General features: G+C 31.6%; 1 protein-coding gene and 1 long non-coding RNA gene across 13 annotated transcripts in view; one reads left to right on the top strand and one right to left on the bottom strand.

Annotated features, from left to right (window-relative positions):
• The window catches only part of LOC132904866 (ecotropic viral integration site 5 ortholog), a 29,423-nt gene extending 8,040 nt beyond the window's left edge, over nt 1–21,383 (top strand). For 7 of the 12 annotated variants that reach the window (XM_060955661.1, XM_060955660.1, XM_060955659.1 and 4 more), the window contains 10 exons: nt 3,472–3,756; nt 5,996–6,229; nt 8,715–8,978; nt 9,140–9,404; nt 9,544–9,906; nt 10,091–10,768; nt 10,902–11,384; nt 11,481–11,579; nt 15,636–15,791; nt 17,421–21,383. In XM_060955661.1, the coding sequence (XP_060811644.1) occupies nt 3,692–3,756; nt 5,996–6,229; nt 8,715–8,978; nt 9,140–9,404; nt 9,544–9,906; nt 10,091–10,768; nt 10,902–11,384; nt 11,481–11,579; nt 15,636–15,791; nt 17,421–17,480 (2,667 nt within the window). In that variant the 5' untranslated portion in view covers nt 3,472–3,691 and the 3' untranslated portion in view covers nt 17,481–21,383. Of the gene's footprint in view, nt 1–3,471; nt 3,757–5,995; nt 6,230–8,714; nt 8,979–9,139; nt 9,405–9,543; nt 9,907–10,090; nt 10,769–10,901; nt 11,385–11,480; nt 11,580–14,251; nt 14,320–15,635; nt 15,792–17,420 lie in introns of those variants that run through there. The other 5 variants (XR_009657681.1, XR_009657680.1, XM_060955664.1 and 2 more) reach the window with 5 other exon arrangements.
• Nucleotides 5,046–16,639, bottom strand: LOC132904896 (uncharacterized). The gene is made up of 2 exons (XR_009657687.1): nt 15,787–16,639; nt 5,046–5,576 (listed from the first exon to the last, which is right to left on the bottom strand). It is a non-coding gene; the product is annotated as an uncharacterized LOC132904896 (long non-coding RNA).

Here is a 21,383-nt window from a genome sequence, read left to right as displayed (position 1 = left end):
GAAGGATCTTTACACTAGGTATACATTGTCAGGCGGTTTAACAAAGTGAAACACAATCGATCATCTAACGTCTGATATAAATTGTGTCTTGTTAATCGCATAGCTTGCAATATAACTGTAACGTACACGTAGCTTTTCCTATGGCTTAGCCCTTTGTGCACTTTAAAGCATCCATTTTCATTAAGATGCTTATGTCCTTGATGATTCTTAAAAATAATACTTTCTTATAGTTTCATATACTTTTCTTGTAAGAACTATTTTTATAAATACTATTTAAACTTTTTCTTTTGTAAAAAACTATGTATATGTAGCACACGTGCTAGTCGGAAAGTTTTGGAATATTTCGAAGAAAGAAAGCAACGAGGAAGATAAAATTGATGTATGTAGTTCAGGGTGCAAATGATTAAGTTAGATCTGCGCTAAATTTCGTCGTTGATATTAACGCTAAAATTATAATAAATTCGGTACTAATAGCAAATATTAATATACATATACGAACATATATATTTCTCTTTATTTCAATTGTAAATGCGTTGTTAATTAAATCTAGATATTCAAACGAAATTATAGAATGTTCCTGCAAACGTGTTTTTTTTTTACTTGAAATGAAATTCCAGTTTCGTGACCATTTCTTCGAATAAAATATTCTTTCTCTTATCAATATACATACATATGTACTGCAATACCAAATATGTATCATACGGCTTGGGCAAATATTGTTGTTAACGATAAGTTTATCAGGATGTATACTGAAAATCGCTATCTTTTGAATAATTACGAACAATATAGATTATCAGAGACTTGTCGTACTTACACAGCCAGATATTATGTGTCTAACATGAATGTAGAACGTGAGATATTCAGATATACGATCAAAAAGTTCTGTCACACCTACAATTAGTTGTTACACTTTTGCGAGTGAAAACGAAACGGAACGTGGGTGGGAAGCATGGGTCGGTGATCACGCGATTTTACCTTGGTTCTATTCTTAGAGAGTTTACAATTAATTTAACGAATGGTTTTTACATTATAACAGTAAAAAATGTCCACACACGAGTTACAAATATATCTGTGATTATACAGTCGCGAATAGAAGCACGAATTGTGCAAATAGTTTTAGATTCGTTGATATTTCGCAGTGTTTATATTTATTACTCGTTAATTTTTCATTGAATTATTATTGTAAATATATTATTATATAGGACCGCTATTCGGTAGATTTATTGGGAAATTTCTACCTTCTTTGATTTTTTATATTACAAGGCATTTACAACGCGAAATAAATTAGCAGATTTACGATAAAATAAGTTGAAAATAAAAGCAACCTAAAGAATACATTGTTCTGTTTATGTATTTAAACTTTGAATATCGTAGAAGCTGCGCGAGAATAATAAACATGGGAATTTTTAAAGATATTAAAATTAACATGATTAAAGTAATACTTAATCAAAATGATATTTATTCGGAATGGTGACATGTTCGAATGTAATTACGTGGAATTTGTAGGAAATAAAGTAATTAAGAGGAAGAATAGACAGTGTTCTGTAATGAATTCTACGCGATCCATCATTTTAATTTGTGTTAATTTCAATGTAAGATATGAAAACATATTGGACTTCCTTCTCATTAGCATATGAAAGCAGCCTGTTGTATGATACTATACTTCCGATAAATGACTCAGTGTTCACTTACCTCTTTAGGAAAACACGAAAAAAAAAAAGAAAATAAACAAGAAGAATGTTTCTACCTATTCGAAAAAGAAAAAAATTATCAATTTTCTTTTCTGCTCTCTATTTTTGACACGTTTTAACGTATCCTCAGATTACCAATATATATTTTCAATGTTCTTCACTAAGAGGATCAATATGTATCGTCAATATCTATTAACAAACTGCATTTTCATCGTGAACCTTGAAATACAACAATTATTAATTGAATGACAATATTTATCGATTATGTAAGAACACTTTACTTCTATAAATCAAAACTATTAACTAACAGGTACATAAATAAATAGTACAATACATAAAATTCATAAATAATCTTCAGAAAATTATAAAAAAAATAATTCAATTAGCTACTACTATTATTAAATACTTAACTTTAATTTCGTACTTTGTTAAATTGTTCAACGATTATTTTTACTCGTAATATTATCAGTTTAATTTGCACTGTACGAATCACACGCGTGAAAATATTTTCCCCAACAAAATATGGAAAAGAGTGTGTCAATATATTAGATTTATTTATCGTGTTCTGCGACAGTTCAGTATTTAATAGATGATGAAGCACGTATTTAATTTAGCACTATTTGTTGTACAATTGTTTATTTTTCAGTCCAAAATTTACCATCGAGACGTACTTATTATACAATACGATTTAATTTATTAAAACCGTTTCAAATCGACTGTCGAGCGATCGTTTAAAGTATTTAAACGATATGGTTGCTGCTAGCGCAGATGTTCGTACACGCTTGAAATTCCACGGTAATTCAGAATACGTATACGAGAAACACGTATTATCCCATCTCGCAGCCGACGTATGGCATATTGCCAGGAGTGTTTCGCGCGTTGCATTTGTTCGCTAATTCATTCGCACGCGCTAATTGCTCGGCTTTCTTCTTGACCTTTTGTCGTTCGTGCGCGTCTGCTCGCTTCGAACTCGACTGGAAAATTCGAGGCACGAAAGTTTAAACATGAATTTCAGTCTTTTGTAGAAAAGATATTGAGCGATAAATGTACACGAAGAAAGCTGCAAGTAATAGAAACGAGCAAACATATGAATTGCGATAGTTGAAATTTGAAAAATTAGTTGCAGTTATTCTAAGAGAAGTTGACGAACGAACATGAACGAGATTGTACGTAATAACGAGTAGCGGAGATATAAATTATGGTAGCCAAAGTGGGAAATATTTCAAGGAAAATTAATTCGAATGTTTGATAGGAATAACTAAAGGATTTCCTGGTTGGGAAAGGAACCGTGAAACTCTTCGATCGACTAGAGAAACTTCGGTCTCAAGGATAAAGTTGCGAAGCATATTAACGTTAGACAGCTGCATGAGTCATTTCGTAGGATTGCTCTGCAGATTCCAAGTAAAATGCATTCGTTTTATCTAGGATGGAAAGTAATGGAGGAAATTTAAAAGAAAGTTTAATTTCTCGTATTCTGACAATTTTCTACGGTTTCAATCTAATCGTAGAAACTTTCGTTCACGGAATTTTCACAACTATTATCTTTATTTATAAAAATAAGTTTCTTAATTTTATCGAGTTCCATCGTTTCGCAAAACTTCGCTAATTTTGATAGATTTTCACAATAATTATATTGCCCGTTATTTTAGTAGGTGTTCTTGCGATTACATTTCAAGCAAAAATGTAATATATAATTCAATTTGAAAGGTCTTCCGGTAAACCGGAAAAGGTTTATCTCAATTAACGTGGAAAAGTACGTAGAATAAATTTTTTCCCGTAGAAATTCACCAACCTACTCGGGCAGAAAGTTATTCCAAGAAAAAGATGCTTCTGAACAATGCGAGTAAAATGGTTCCGGGAGAAATGGTTGGAAAATCGTGCGCTGCGACGAACGTTTCGTGGAAAGATGGAAAGTAATTTGGTAAATCGAAGGTGGCGTGTCTAAAAGTCGATTTTTCGATCGAAAGTTGCGCGAGTGAGGGAAACGAGAAAATTTCTCGATGGTTCTTCGTGGTTTGCTGGCACCAGCGGCGGCGCGATGGACACGAAATAAAACAACGAAAAGGTAGAACGATTGCATTAATTGAAGTTCTTAATGAACGTTGGACTGCGTTCAAAAAGAGAACATAGATGAAACATATATAATGCTTGTTACGTAGATATGTTAGAGATAAAACGCGAAATTCAGAGAAATGGTGTTTTAATTTCAAATTCGAATTGTGTGATCCTTTTCGCAAAATATTTAAATAACATCAACGTTCTTTAGATTATGGACAAGGTTGAGTCGTTGAAAATATTTGATGCGAGCTAAAAAGTTGTAATTAAAATTTCAAACTGACTTGAGGAATGAAATAATCATGAATGACAATTATAAATTGTTATTGGAATTTTATTATGCTCAGGGTACATTGAAATAAAATTGTTACAATTACGTGTACAAGTTTGATTGTTCGATCTTGCATAATCTTGATTAATTTTTGTCGTATTGTATCTTGTACCTTGTAGTTACATTAGAATTAAAAATGTTAGGATGTTTTTATAATTATGATACATAGCGTATAATAAATAAATAACAACGAGAAGCATAATATGAATACACACATTAATTATGAAATACGGAATATTTTTTACATTGCCGGATGTCCTCTTTTTTTTCAAACAATGACATAATATTATTTCAATTTATAAAGTAATTTATTCTTCTTAGTAAATATTAGCAATGCAAATCATTTGTCTTGTTGTTACGTTTCGTATAAATTGCTTGAAAACGCTATTTGTTCTATTTCGCGTGTTATTCCTTTATATTCAAACACAAGCGTGTAACAAATACGTAAAATAAGGAGCTGAGAAGCACACGAGTTGGAATTTTAATTGGACGTCTATGAAATCCATTCGTCGTCGCTTGAACCTCATTGATCTTGCATGAAACGATATTTTATTTAACGACGAACGATTAATACAAGAAAATATAAAATCGATGTTAAGGCCGACTCGTTAACGAGATGTTTTCACACTTTTCCTTTTTATTCTTTTTTGTTAATTAATTTCCACGTCGAAAAGGTGAGAGGTGTACAGCGTACGGTTTATCGACGATCTCTCTAACTGCGTAGACGAATAATTATACCAAAATAGAAAATAGTATTTCAAACTACACGCTTTTCTTTTTCGACTATAATTTTCGCGCGAAACTCCATATTGTGTCTTATTAAGCGCAAATAAGAGAAAATCAAAGTAACCAACGGTAATGTTAAGAAATAAAATTAAAATGTAGAAATTATTAATTAATTCAGATTAACTGAGAATGATAATATAATATCTTTTACAATAATCGTATTTTTTCTTTATATATATATATATATATATATGTAAATTGAAAATGAAAGATAAAATTTCTTCAAGTAAGGTTTCGTTTTTGAGAAAATCAATTTGTAGATTTATAGATGTATGTGCTTCAAGTTATGTGCTTCTGTAGAAGCACATGTAGAGAGACAAAAATCGATAAACCGATAGATACCAACAACTTGTCACGATAATAAACCGGTAGAATAATAGATAATAAATCAGGACGTTTGTAAGTGTACAAGCAGGAACAGAAACAGATATGTATGTACACCAAGGTTTATCATATCGTTACTTCAGTATACGCGTAAGTATACTTGATATATTGAAATGTTTTTTTTCAATTAAATAAATATAATATTATCTATAATATTCTGTTCCTTACATAGACATTGTATTTATTTTTTTATGTACATCTATTTCATTTAAACCACAGTTAATAGCAACATGTACATATTTTTGCATTAAAAAGAAAATTTGGTCACTTGCCAATGAGGAACATAGCAGCGGATGCTTTAAGTAATGAGACGACAATTTCATTTAATCCTAAAAACAACCCAATTATATGTAACTAAATTAATAAATATAAGTTTTATTATATATCATTATTACATGATTCCAGGTATAGAATAATATTCTTTTGGTATTTGTACTGCAACATTTCCATCAAACTTTCACAATCACATTAATAATAAATAGACTATGGATGTTTACGTATTATAAATTTACATCTGTGTCATATTTATACTTCTTTGCATATGCTTTGCGTATATAATCACTTTATAATTCTCCATAAATGCTTAAACATTGGTAGTTTACTAATAAAGTCATAATATTTTTTAGTGATATTCCAAAAGAACAGGCCTAGAATGATAACAGTAACTAGTCTACGGAAGGTGTGCACATGTATAACATTTTTGTTACGTCACTTTACATGCTGACACGAAACAATGATCATTTTACAGGGGTCAAGAGAAGCAGGCAGCCGGACAATTAGGATTATCACGTTATGGACCGCAGGTGATGAGTGTGTTGTGTTTATGCACCACGATACACCAGACGGGTCAGAACAACAATCAGGCTAGCAAGATACTTCCGAGCACACCACCGATCTCATCTGAGGAAGAGAGGATAAACTCGTCGCAGGAAATACCCACCGACGAACTGGCTCTATTAGCTAAGCTGGAGGAAGCCAATAGGTGAATCGTCGCGCTGACTAACGTTCAACATCGGCATTGCATGTGCAAACGAATCGTGCTTTAGATACTGCGTATACATTGCCGCTTACACGTTCAATTATGTTGTGTTACGTGACTCAATATCATTCCATACACGATCAGTTGATTGTGAATGAGAGAAGGTGTAACTTGAATGGGACGAATCGAAACATTTCTACATAAAAGATAGCTTATGTAAATCGAAAAATAAATATTTGGCGCTGTTCTGAATGCGATAGAATATACTAAATTCTAAATTTTTTTTTAAGCTTTCAATTCTTTAGTAAATCTAAAAGAGGAAATATATTGTATGCATTTCTACTCGACTAAACGATAGGCGAATAAAAGCACTTTTAAGCAAAAAGTGGCTTACGTGAATGGAAAGACAGATATTTGTTGCTACTCTGAATATATTGACAGTCTTTGCTAAATTTCTAGCTTTTCAATCGCGCATCTTTACATTTAGAAAAGAAGAAATGTTGTATGTTTCTATTTAACTCGATAATAGGTGAATACAAGTAGATATTGATTTCACATTAATGTGAAATCATTTAATTATTCTGAATAGTCTGTTTTTGTATTAATTTGGCAGTTATGTTTATCTTATATTTTTATATTTCTATATTTGAGACTCAACTGATACTAAGCACACTTCTTTTCTTTAGAAAAGAATATATATACTCTTGCATTAATTAGGATATTTATTATACAGGGTGCGCCGTTAGAATCCGGACAAAAGAAGTTTTGTGCAGAAAGTTGTTTATTTAAGTCAATACACAAAAACACATGAAAATGTTGTTATATCTCATTTAAAGGGTCCTTGCTGAGAACTTTTATTCTATGTAACCACCCTCTGCCTCTATGACCTGCTCTATTCTTGCTCTAAAGCGCGAGCACGCTGACTTCAACTGGTCGCGTTTAATTGTCGCGAATTCTGACTCGATAGCAGCTCGTAGGGAGTTGACGTTGGGGTGCCTGCATTTATTAGTTTGTCTCTCGATAACGCCCCACACGTAATAGTCCAATGGGTTTAGGTCGGGACTGTTAGGAGGCCAGAAATCTTTCGACCAAAACATGTCCACATTGTCAGAGAGCCAATTTTGAACAAGATGACTTGTGTGAGCAGGTGCGTCATCTTGTTGAAATAAATACGGCCTTCCAGAAGCCGTAATTTCCATCCACGGCTTTATTACTGTCTTCAGGACCTCCAAATAAACCTCCTTTGTGATTCTTTCGCCTTTTTGGAAGAAGTGCGGAGGCATGACGTCGCCCTCACTTGAGACAACGCTCAAAACGTGAACACTTGCTGGAAATTTGGTTTTGCCCACAACAGGAACATCTTCGAGATTGTGGGCCAGCCAACGGTCGTTCCTCCGATTCACTTTGGCATCCACAGTAAAAATTTTCTCATCGGAAAAAAACATAATGCGGCCAGCAGCTTCGTGTTTTAACGAACACAGAATCAAATGACAACGGGCAAATCTTTTAAGCTTGGCGGCCTCGGAGAGCATCTGACGGACTTTGAGAACGTAGGAGGCATATCTAAGATCCTCTTGAGCTATTCGACGGACAATCGTTTCACTCACCCCCAAGACGGAGGCTAATTTTCGGAGAGAAGTTCCCGGATCTTCCAAAATCATGTCTTGGGCCCTTTGAATAATTTCTGGCGTCCTTGTTGATTTTTCCCTAACCTGAACTTTTCTCGCCGGAGAAGGAGAACCCTTCTCGAACCACTCTGAGGCTGCGTATCTCTTAGCAATGTCGTATACCGTCGATCTTGGGTAGCTAAAGAATTTTATAATTTCGACCGGCGTTCTCCCGGCGCGAAGACTTTCTATAATCGCCGCTCTTCTATCGTATTCCGGGTTTTGCTTAACGAGTTCTGTCATTTTGAGGTTATAGAAGACTTATTGACATATTTAACTAACTTCAGAGTCAATCAGCACAAACATCTGAATTCTAATATGGTGGGAACTACAAATTGAATTCTGTCCGAATTCTAACGGCGCACCCTGTAGTCTTGGGTTGTAACATATGAAACTATAATTTTGTATGACACTACTTATCCGTAATGTTCTATTAGCTGAGAGTAATTATACAAAGAACTGGCATTTGTTAGTAAAAAGAACTTCAAACTTTATAGCACCACTTGATCGTATTAGTCCATTATATATCTATATTTATAAGTAATTTTTATGAATGTCCGAAGTTAATTGGATTTAAAAATTCAAGTTAATTGAATTTAACAAGATAATTGTATTTAACTAAAATTGAAATCTAATTGATCAACATATTTGATTTATATCTAATTCATCCACTGTTACTAATAAAGATGAATTTAGTTCATATTTATTTTTATTTTAACCAAGATGATCAGATATCTCATATGTTACCACTCAATAGTGTTTTAACGAGATTGCATTAATGTGAAGTACATGTCTAAAGAGTTTGATGTAATTAATAACAGGCTTATCGAATCGGATGCAAAGTCGTTGAACTCGCTCCAAAGCAATCACAGTAGAAAAGGTTCCGACACATCTCAGGTGTCCGTGGCGTCGGGGGGCAGCGGAGGAAACGGCGATGCCGCACCCCGACGCCACAATTCAGCTGATGGTGAAGAGAATACGTGGACCCTATGGGGTCACATCGTCGCTGATTGGGATTATCATTGGAAGAAGAGGAAAGAGTTCGTCAAAGAATTAGTACGTCAAGGAATACCTCATCATTTTAGGTAATCAACTCTTTAGCAAAAACTTAAATTTATCAAGTTCATTAGTATCTTTGGATGATCCACGTACTCTTCTAAATTTAATAAGAATCAATAAGAAGTAAAATTATAAGATAAAAAAATATTATAATGAGTGGAAAACTGATTCATGTTCATCGTTACAGAGGTATTGTTTGGCAACTATTAAGTGGTGCTCATGACTCTCCTGTGAAAAAGCAATTTGCTGAGTATATCAAGGCTACGTCAGCATGCGAAAGGATAATCAGGAGGGATATAGCCAGAACGTATCCTGAGCATGATTTCTTTAAGGAGAAAGACGGACTTGGTCAGGAGAGTCTATTTAACGTTATGAAAGCGTATAGTCTTCATGATCGTGAAGTGGGATACTGTCAAGGTTCGGGATTTATTGTAGGATTACTCCTTATGCAGGTACACTTTAATATTTGAGCGGGATTAGAGAGCTATAAAAGAATAAGAATAATTATTTTAAAGAAAAAAAAAAAGCGAGGACATGGGATGAATTCTGTTGAGTCAATCGGAATTAAATAGGTATATCAATTTGTTACAGCAAATGCCAGAAGAAGAAGCTTTCGCTGTACTGGTAGCGCTTATGCAAGAGTATCGTTTGCGAGACATGTTCAAGCCGAGTATGGCTGAATTAGGGGTGTGCATGTATCAGCTAGAACATTTAGTTGCTGACACTCATCCCGAGTTACACGCTCATTTTACGGCTCAAGGTTTTCACACGTCAATGTACGCGTCGTCTTGGTTTCTTACGCTTTTTACCACAGCGCTCAGCCTACCGCTGGCCTGCCGCATTTTTGACGTGTTTCTGTCCGAAGGCATGGAAATTATTTTCAAAGTTGCACTGGCCATGTTGCATTTAGGCAAGGAAGATTTGTTAAGCTTGGACATGGAAGGCATGTTGAAGGTAACTGTTTATCATCAGAATCCAACATCTTGCCCATAGATAAGAACTTTAAAAAAATATAGAACATATTACGTTTATTCGTAGAGAAAAATCAAGTATCGCAGGCTTGATAATTAATCCACACGTGGATTTACGTTAATACTGTTCTTATTTTATTAATATTTATCAGTTTTTTTGCGTGTAGTTCTTTCAGAAACATCTACCTGGAAGAGGCGAAAAAGATCCTGATGGTCTCATGAATCTTGCCTATGGTATGAAAATAAATCCGAAAAGAATGAAGAAACTTGAGAAAGATTATACTGTGCTGAAAATGAAAGAGCAAGAGGAGATGGTTGAACTTCGTAGGCTTAGAGCAGAAAATAGGTTACTTAGGCAAAGAACTGAACTTCTGGAAGCTGAGTCCGCGGAGTTGGCAGATAGATTAGTCAGAGGTCAAGTTTCTCGAGCAGAAGAGGAGGAAACTGCTTTCGTTGTACAAAGAGAATTAGCAGCTCTTCGACACACGCATCTTGAAACAAGTCATCAGCTTGAGCAAGCTCACGAAGAACTAAGATCATTGTCGCTTCTGCTAGAAGAAAATGTGACATCGAAACAATCCTCTTTGGATGAAATTTTGTCAAAGCAGGAAGCATTGTCACAAAAAGAGGAAATGATACAGTGTTTGCAAGAGGAATTGGTAAGAGTTCGACTACACGAAGCAGAGAACGACGCAACGATAAGAGAACTTAGAGCAAGAATACAAGAATTGGAACAGGATAAAAAGACGTTGCGTGAATCAACGCCGGATAATTCTGTTGCTCATTTACAAGAAGAACTGATTGCTGTGAAACTAAGAGAAGCAGAAGCTAATCTCTCTTTAAAGGTAATTCATTTTTTTTACACGTTAAAAGTTGTGAATTTTCTATATTTATAAAAAATCGCTTAAGGTTCTCAAATATTTATAAAGTACGTATTATGTATTTAATAAACTTATCATAATATAAGAAATTTGTTAGGATCTTCGGCAAAGAGTAGTGGAATTGAGCAGTGCCTGGCAAAGGCATCTGCAAGAACATCGTTCCGCTCAGAATCAACCTGCAAGCGATTCCACGCCGAAGAAACTTTTGTTTTGGGAGAACCGAGGACATGAAGTGCAAAAGTTCGAAGAGGATTTAATGACAACCAGAATTCGAGAGATGGAAGCTTTGACAGAAGTGAAGGAGCTTAGACTTAAGGTCATGGAGCTTGAGACTCAAGTGCAAGTTGCCACGAATCAACTTCGTCGACAAGACGAAGGAGGGAAATTAATTAAAGAGGAATTAGAGGCTGCCTTAGCTAGGGAGAAGGAACTTACTGCCAAACTACGGGAGCAACAACATAAGTATTCCGATCTGGAGTCTAAGATGAAGGATGAAGCTATGATGGCTAGGATACGTGATGCAGAGCATGCGCAGCAAGTGGCAGAACTCACCCAGAAAATATCTCTTCTTGAATTAAAAGTACTATTTCTTTATTTGTATTAATTTCTTTAACTATCCCAACATAAATATTTACATACGGATATAGAAAATATGGATTATCCCTACTTTTTACAGAATGAAGAGATGCACGCGGAAGGTGAGCTTAGAAATAATTTAGATGACAGTGAGAGAGTCAGAGAATTGCAAGATAAAGTTGCAGAATTAAAAGCTGAGGTATGTGAAAATTCTTTGCTTTATTCATGCTGCATTAATGAAAGCATTGATTAAAAAAAAAAAAAAAAAAAAACTGCAGTAAGAGGTGAATGGAAGAAACATTGTTAAAATGTTATTTATAGTAAGATCCAAATTTAGCCTTAGTATTATATTTTTTGCATGTATTGCTCAATTTGCTCAGGATATTTTTATTATTTCTATAAAATTTATCATTAAACGATGTTAAGTTAAAAATAGAATCATTCATGTGAATCTCAAAGAAGCATACAGTATTTTAGTATTGAAAATATAGCTGCAAATGCTTTCAATTATGCACAAGTATAATTATTACTATACATATTTATGATTGACGATGATCCTCGTTAAATTTCCTTGATTAAAGTTGAATCTTATCTCTTTGTTTAACATATTAACTACACTATAAGTTCAAGGTATCAATGGTAGAAGTAATGATGGTAGTTAATAAAGACGTAGAATTATGATCTTATTACAGTAGTTTAAGGTCTAATTTTTATTCGATTTGCTATTAGACTGCAACATAGTAAATTTTAAAGCTTGTAGAGTTACATAACTATTAAAACATATCGTATATTTGGATATAGAAGTAACTCGAGTCGTTAGCCTGTTATAGGATCTTGATTTCTTGTTTCAGTTTGTCCATTTTCATACGTCTATTATCATATAATCATATACATAAATTCTATACAGTTGTCGTAATCATTGATACATTTAACATTTCTAACAAATTATTTTTGATTTTAGTATTTTTAATATTTCTATGTGATAAAATGATAAACTTTATTTGCATAGAGATAAACGTTTTATAATATTTTATTAAATTTTTTGTTTCTAGGATTTTGCTACATAAAATCATCAATTTTAATGATACTTAAAAATCATGGCTCAAGTTTTTTCATGAGAATTTTGTACAATTCACTGTGACAATTTTCTTTTAATCATATTTACATATCTGTGATAATGCACATTTTTTGTAACACCATCTTGTGAAGTACCCATGTTTTTCACACACACATTTTTTCTCTATCTTGAAGTCCATATTTATGGGGGTTTAACACTATTGTTGCTCTTTTCTGTTGCACTGTTAATTCACATATCACAAAGGATTGAAATGTGATACAAAGGATTGATGTGTTTCTAATAATGTTCTAACTGATTATCATAAATCCTTTCAACAAGAAGGATATAAAAAACATGTATATAAATCAATTGTATTTGTTGGGTGCACAATATTACGTCTATCGTTATAATATATAATATAAGCGAGGATGTAATTTATGCTTTCATGTTATTGTAACTCACAAAATTATGCACCAAATTGCACCTCTTACTGCAATGTAATGCTAATCGTCACGCTGACAAACAACTTTTTTTTATTGATAAAATCATGTGCTATAAAAAATTTAATTACAATTTTCGTTCCAGAATATTTTTCTTTCTGCTTGTAGGTGTAATATTAAAATTAATATGAAATTTTATTAACATTATTTACTATGATATCAATTAATTAATACCGAGATAAACGTTTTATAATATTTCCAAAATTAGTCAAGTGAATACTAATTATGTGACACATACTTTTCATATTTGTAATTAACAATTAACTGTTATGATAAAATATAGCTTTTTCATATTTTTCATATTAAACAGATAACATGTTCCTGCAGAGGTACCTGTACACATTAAGAATTCATTGTGCTTTCATCATCAAAAGTACATTTGTGGTTGTTTTAATCCTCTCCTGATTTTGTGTGAATTTTCTGTTCACATAATTTGTGTGAATTTTCTAAGTCATGGGAGAAATTCTTGACATGTAAAAGCTTTGAGGTGCATTCACAGCTTGTTATGTCTCTGCTGCAATGCAAAATATAAGTAATAAATGTCGAATCGCTTCTAAACTTAATCGTGGTTACGATAGTCGCTCATTTAATGTTATTTTTTGCATTTATGAAAATAAACTAATCATCATCGTAACTAAACTAAAATTTATATCTTTGAGGGCATCATAATATAATAAAGTATGTATTTGGATAAAATATTTATGTTTTAATTGTATTGTACATTGAAAATTTGCAATAAATTAATTACAAGATTTTAAAACTAAAAAATATATTCTATCTAAAATTTATTATGAATTTTTTTACAACATTAAAATAGATATAAGTATCAAATTTTCAATGTTTTAGCATTAACATTTAAGGCGTTTTGTGTAGTCACATACTAAAATCACTTTATTATAAATCAAGCTTGCCATTTATAATACTAATTGTGCTTCAAGGACATTGTATTAGATATTGAGAGCTAGCACAGCACGGAGTAATAATTGGTTCTAATTCTACAAGTAATTTTAATTGGAAAAAACATGCAGAAAGTATGATTTCGAAGATACACCTTCAAAGATATCTCATTTATTTAACACCTTTTTTTAATTAGACATTCAGCAGAAATGCATTGCAATGTATGCTATTAAAAAGATACATCAAGCAAAAACAATCATTCATGTAGAAAGATATAGTATCAATTGAACTTGATTTTAATATGAATATAAATATGAATGGAATTCTTATTGTGTAAAGGTACCAACCACTAACACAAAGAAATTAATGGTCTTGTAAAACTAACCCTCTATTGCTGTGTTATCTCTGTCTCCTTAGTTCCCTACGCCAATCACCAGCCCGGAGACTGAGCCTTGGCGCTGGCTCGAGTAAGTCTTTACCCATCCGTAAGCATTATTTTCTTTCCATTTCATGTTTGTAGCATGACAACAATGTGTACTATATCAAAAAATTGTATTTTCTTTCCATATAGTTTTGTACATACATTTTATGAGATAATTACATGCTATATTAAACTATAGGACAATTTATCCTTGTCTATAATAAAGTGCTATAAGACTCAGAAAAACATTAAAATGAATTTCGATCTCATCCTGATATCTCCTTGGACTTTTCATTCATCTACACATACACATATAATTCCCCATTACATTGTTTTCTTGTGCTGACTTACAATTGCACATCTAACAAAGCACTGATTTAATTCACTAACTGTGTTTGATATATGCTTGCAACTTGCACATTGTAATCAGTATCTGCCTGCTTTACTTTCATTTTTTTCACTAATTTATCACAGGTGTAAATAAAGTTCTTTATTGTAGAAAGAAATAGGAAGGACATTTGTAAAGTGCTTTAAAAACATTTATAAGCAATATTACAGATATCTTTATGTGACACATTGCTTAATCAATGTGTTAAGTAGTGCATGCTATCCATTATAATTTTCCACACAATTTTCAACTCTGTGTGCTTTATATGAAATATAAAGTTCATGTTATCAATAATTTATTAAATATAGTAGAAGAAATGGATATTGAGGATAATTTAACAGTTAAAAATTTGTGCTATATTGATAGAGATGCACAATCGAATAAGATTATTTTCATTTAGAATTCTAGTAAAAATAACTACTTGATAATTTTTTATTATTCTTTGTTGCATTTTTTTAATGAATTTTCGAACATACAAAAATAAAATGCATGGCAATCATATTTGGTTTATCTAATCTTAATCATTTATATTTATTTGTTGCAACTTTTAAAACACATCATCATCTGATTTTAGGCAATTTTCATCGCTTTAAAAAATGGAGTGAAAGACTTCAAAAAGTAAAAAAATTGAAAAGATCAGAATAGAAGCATCTGAATAAATTTCACAAAGACTACATACATTATAAAAATTACATTATTTTGTGAAAAAAAAGTACCCAGAGATGGTAATCTCACAAAATTGTCCTAGAAATAATTTTCAACAGAGTGATTGTTATAATTAATAGAGTTCCAAGCCATACAAACTAGAAATTACAATGCACATTTGCCTAACAAACTAGAAAGTAGTTGAACCATGTCAAATGGAATACTTTTAGAAAAGGAAACATAAAGCACATTCCTTTTGAAAATGATGATGTACATCCGCAGAATCTCATAAAACTCCCTCTCAATGAAATTTACAAATATTACTGCATGTTAAATGTGTGTCACAGGTCATGAGGCTAGAAAGCTGGAAGCAACGTTGGACAGGCAATGGTGGGCAAAATGTAAGAAGTTTCAGTGTTGACACTGAAAGCGAGCTGGACGAGCGGGATCTCAGAATTTGTTTACAGGATCATATCAATGCAACTACACAGAACTCACCAGAGGTATAGAATTCCATGCATACCAGACATTAGGCAGCTAATTGTTCGAACACACACAGAAGTATTCCATATGTCAGAGCAGAAGGGACCTTTTACGTTTCATGATCATGCTTTCGCTGTAGAAAGAATACGACGAGTTATAACACACATATAGAATATTATAAATCGAAAACACATAGGAATAATAGCGATATTATGTTTTTAGTTTACGTGTAATATCACTATAGCTCGTGATGTATTAACATAGTAGTAATTAAAATAGGTGTAATCTGGAGGTCATTAATAACGCAATATAAAATTATCTGACCCGGATCGATCATTCGTTGCAATCAGACTTCGAAGTAGTATGTATTCGTAAAACGTGTTCGTTTAATACAGAATGGTGTCTAAAGTGTCTCAATGTCTCATAGACATTTTATTTCAATAGCATAGTAATTAATATTTGCAATTCTAATTATTTTATCACGAGTTTCTGCAAAACCAAAAACCACCTTCAATTCATTTCATTAATTTTTATGATAGATAGTTCATTGCATTTCGAAGTCTGCTTACAATCGACGAATACTATAGGTTAAATATAACTATGTGACGCATAAACGACACGTTTTTATACGTATTACGCATTCTGTGTATTTTTTGTAATTTAAACCAAATGTAATTCCATTTAAGGAATTGTATATTGAATAGAATGAAATCCGGCGACGGGGAAATCGGAGAGTTAGAATTGTGTCTTGTACGAAAGACTAAGAGTCAAAAGGAAAAAGAAGAAAATTGATAAAAAAAAAAAAAAGAAAAAAAAGACGCGTTTTTCCTGATGCGACGGAATACTTAGTCTCATTAACAAGTCGTCGCAGTAGCGTATTACTCCGGTTTGTAGAATATTATAGGAAAACGAAACAATAAAACAAAACACAACATATATGAGTAAATAAAGTATGCCAAATACTCTTTGGATTCATCAGTATTCTTCTCGCGTACATTCGCGTATTTATAATACGCTAAAAGTAGTAAAAAAACGACACGAGGTTAATTTCAAACGGTCCAACTATTGAGTGGAAAACTTGCGCACACAATTAAAATACAGTACTGTGCAAAAATCTTAGGTTATTTTTTTAGTTTTTACATTTTGCTTTTCAAAAGTGATTGAAGGCATGGTTGGCATTATTTTAATATTATAGTTATATCTAAAAAGTTAAAACCTATTTTTAAATAATTAATATTTTTAAGTCATTAATATTTTATTCGCGAATCATGTTTTTATAATGCAATAAATATTTGATAGTATTTGGATCAAAGTTTTGCATGTATTGCAAAATTTTTAAAAAATTTGTGAATCAGAAAAGGCAGCATCTTGAATAAAATATTGAATTATTCGTTTCCATATAATAACATATACAAAACCTTTTTTATTACAGTAACTAAAGTAACGTGGATAATTTGGGATTTTTTCACAGTATTATGTACACAAACATTCACATTAAACAAGATTAGAAAAGAAAAATGATCTTGATTAGATAGAGAGGGGTAGGTAGGCGTTATAAAAGATTTGTAATTTCGTTAAAATTGGATCTAAGCAGCTGCTGATCGGTGAAGGGTGAATCGGTGTTCTTTAAATCAATTTACTAATTGCAGATTATTGAAAGTGAAAGTGAAACCGAACGAGATAATCGGGAGTACAGTTGTAAAACTTAAATAGCCCGGATAGCTCGTTCCTTATAGCGAGGACGTGATAATTACTTCCAACGTAAGTAGTTGCGCAAATCAGAACGTCAAACTGCTTTTATCTCAATTTTTTTTTATTCATGGATTCGTATTTTTTTTGTTCATTTCTTTTTTCGGTTTATTTTCAGCTTAATCAAACCCTTAACGATCCATTCTCGTTCCTGCAATGATTGTACGTGTTTTCAGACGGTTTAAAAATTCAAGTAAATATCCTAAACGTATTTGCTTTTAAGATAAGGGGAGCAGCTGATCGATAAGGAGAGCAACTTTTCATTATCGTTCCATAATGATACACAATACATAATTTTCAGCCATTTCGGCTTCGTTTTATCACTTTGTCTCTTCTTTCGTTCTTTTTCTTTTTTTTCATTTGACAAGTGCAATCTTTATTTATGCTCATTAACGTATCTTCAGAAGAGTGTTAATAAAAAGTATGTATATTGAAAAATGATCTTATGGGACATTGTAAATAGGCAATTTTGTTATCGATTATTCTTTTGACTAGATTTTGAAACACAAAAATATCTTCAGTGATATAATATTTATAAACTTAAAGTATGATTCGTGCATAATGCATGAACTTGGCAAAATTTTTATTACTCATAAAGAGATAACAAACTAGAGATTGGGAAGAAGCAATACTTAGTAATTAGTATATTTAAAAATTGATAAATGTATGTTTGATATTGATTCTAATTAACCGTCGTACATGAATATTCATTTTAATTAGTTTTATGTATCGTCTGTATTTTTATCTACAGATTACTTTAACTAGAATAACCATTAAAAATTTTTATCAATTTCTAGAAATAAAAAATTTATGAGGTATATAATTTAAAATTTTTATAACGAAAATCGCGTTCTTAAAGTCGATGACAATTTTACTTACTGTACCTATATTAATCTTTTTTAGCTAAATATCAATTTTAAATTAATTTATTAATAATGAATTTTATTATAAATAACGCTGGAACGTTAAGGGTTAAACGCGTCCACAGTTTTTCGCTTTGGCCTAAATTATACTGTACATAATTTCGTTTTGTCACGAATAATTGGCACCAGGATTATAAAAATCGATCGTGAACGCACCGAACACAAGTATTCTCTCAAAGAAACGAGACTTTCTGCTTTCGTGCACGTTTGATCAGAAAGGAAATTGCATGTAACCTTTGCGATATCATAGAATCTTACTAATCGAGTAAATTATTAATATTGAGTAAATCTGCTAATCAAAAAGAAGGGCTCGATATTTAAACTTTTACAACGTGGATGATGTTTACTCTGCAGCAAGTAAAAATTCTATTTGCCACTCGAAACCCACATTTTCACTCGCTTTCCAGCTATTGTAATTTAAAAATCAAGTCTAAAATTATTTTATTGCAATTGTCTACTATATTTAAATATATATGTATTTATTGATTTGTTATGGGGATTCCTGTGACGTATTTTGTATATGAAGATCACAGGAGACAAACATAATAAGTACATTTTTGTTGATCCTCTGACTTTAATATCACTTTACGATTAAACAATAATGTGATTAAATAACTTGTTAGATTTAAAAATAATATTAATTATCAAGACATACAATATTTTAATATCATGATGAGGAAAATTTGAAAGAGGATGAAAATACACGTGTCTAGCTTCACAATCAAATAAAAGAGATAGTTCTGCTAACATGAAAGTGATTGACATCGTACTGAATTTTAAAACTGTTTCCCTGTAATAAATGTTTCTCTCCTGTACTCCTCATATAAGATTTCAATGCATATACATGGTAATTTATATTTACGAAACTTTTGTAATTTTTGCTACGATTTCTAAATTTTGTTATTTTATAATATATAAGAAATATTTGAATAAATCAGTGTTTAAATTCGGTTTTTAAACATTTTTAACATTGTGATTTTTTAATAGATCGCTTTTTAAGAAGGAAATTTTTCGATTAAATTTTTCTAATCTTTGAGGAATATTTGTATTATGAGAATAATGGATCCCCTGTAGCAATTCGGTATTTTTCAGCAAATCACGAACGAGTCAGTATGTCGTGTCGCTTTTACACAATTCACGAGAAGGGAAAACGTTTCTGTTACAGACAAAAAATCATTCCGTAGAAGTCTATACTTAATTTTAAACAAATCATAGAAATACGCTAAGGCAATGCTTAATGGCACAAGCTCAATAATTTATTACTAAGAAAGGCTTAGTTTCTCGTCTTTTCAGATATTTCGCCAGAGAAATCGAAACATGTTTCTTTCGTCTATTAAAAATAAGGAGAGTAAATAGGAATAATTTCGATACTGCCTGATATTCGAAACCGAGTGGATTAAACCATATAAATGGCTAAAGAGAAGTGTCCATTAGAAAATATCCAAAATTCTCTCACGCCGCTTTTGCGAATATAGGTGTGCGATTATCTGAAAATCAATTTTTACGCAGAGTACAGCATTTTCTTAATTTTAAGCTTGTTCTAACAACTAATGAAAGAAAATAACGATATGAAAGATAGGAGAAAAATAATGAATAACTGTATTTAACTGGAAAATCGTGAAAATCTAAAAAAAATTATATAAATTAATACGATTTAGCTACAGCTCTTTTATTAAAAAAATGTAGAATTGTGATATATGTATATGTACGTGTGTACTTTAGTATTTGTTATTTTAAACAATTGACCAGTAAATGCATTTAAAAAAAAATAGTTTGATCTGTTGCTTTTATCGAAAAGAGAAATTATTTATTTATTCGATCTTTTTATCGGATTTTTTAGCGCTTCTCGAAAATACTGATCGAGTTTAACACGAAACAATCTCTTGTACACTCTCGAGTATTTTCTTGAAAAAAGAAAAAAAAACAGTTTGGTACAGAGAATTGTTTTATTTATATTTATAAACGATTGCTATATTTATGTAGCAATTATTTGTACAGTTTTGATATAAATACTTCTGTTTATTATGAATCGTATAATTTATTTGCGTTCAATAAAACTATCATAAATAATGTCGCTATAGTAATCAGTATTTATCATGATGGCAAATATTTTCCCAGGTATTGTTTGATTTTTAAAAATTGTCTATTTATTGCCTTTATAATAAACTTATGTACAGTCATTATTAGTCTGTCATATTTAAAAAAAAAATAGTTTTAATAAAAATTAATCTCTATTTTATATATTTGCAATACATATTGTATACTTTCAATTTGAGGTTTAGAAAGAATTCTTTAATCATATTTTTTAATAATTATTCTTAGTTAAATTTTATTAACAATCTCAGTCATAACTCTCTTAACAATAATAATAATATAAATAATTATATAAATATAAATTTACCGGGAAATATATCGGCTATCATCGATCAGTATTCGTAGATATTTATCGATCAGTATCAATATTGGAGTAACTTTCACCATTGATAGCGCCAACTTCAGTCGAGAAGGAAAATAGTACTAAAGAACGTACAGAACTTTTTTCTTATCGTTATCGAAAGTATGCGAGTGACTAATATATGTCTTACTAACATTATTTATCCTTTTCTACACGTTTGTACTTTAAGAAACTATCGTGAAACTCTTCAGATATTATATTCATTCAACGTTTTACACAATGCAACGAGTCTCTGTCTGAATATACCTCGATATCTTGTTACGGATCATTTCGAAGTAACTATATAAACTGTACGTATTCTGCGCATTTAAACTGTATTTCTAGAACTAGCGTTCGTTAACGAATTATTTGTTAGTGATTTTCCTGTTGTATACAAGGTTTTTGGACAGATAACGCGCACACTACGAACAACGATATGAATTTGTCACGAACATTGTGGGGAATATTATAACATCAGGAGTAAATAAATTTTTATTCACTTTTAA

The sequence above is a fragment of the Bombus pascuorum genome, chromosome 3 (genome assembly GCF_905332965.1).
Source record: "Bombus pascuorum chromosome 3, iyBomPasc1.1, whole genome shotgun sequence".
NCBI classification, from domain to species: domain Eukaryota; kingdom Metazoa; phylum Arthropoda; class Insecta; order Hymenoptera; family Apidae; genus Bombus; species Bombus pascuorum.
The sequence above is the reverse complement of the archived record's forward strand: the minus strand, read 5'-3'. Positions and strand labels throughout refer to the sequence as shown.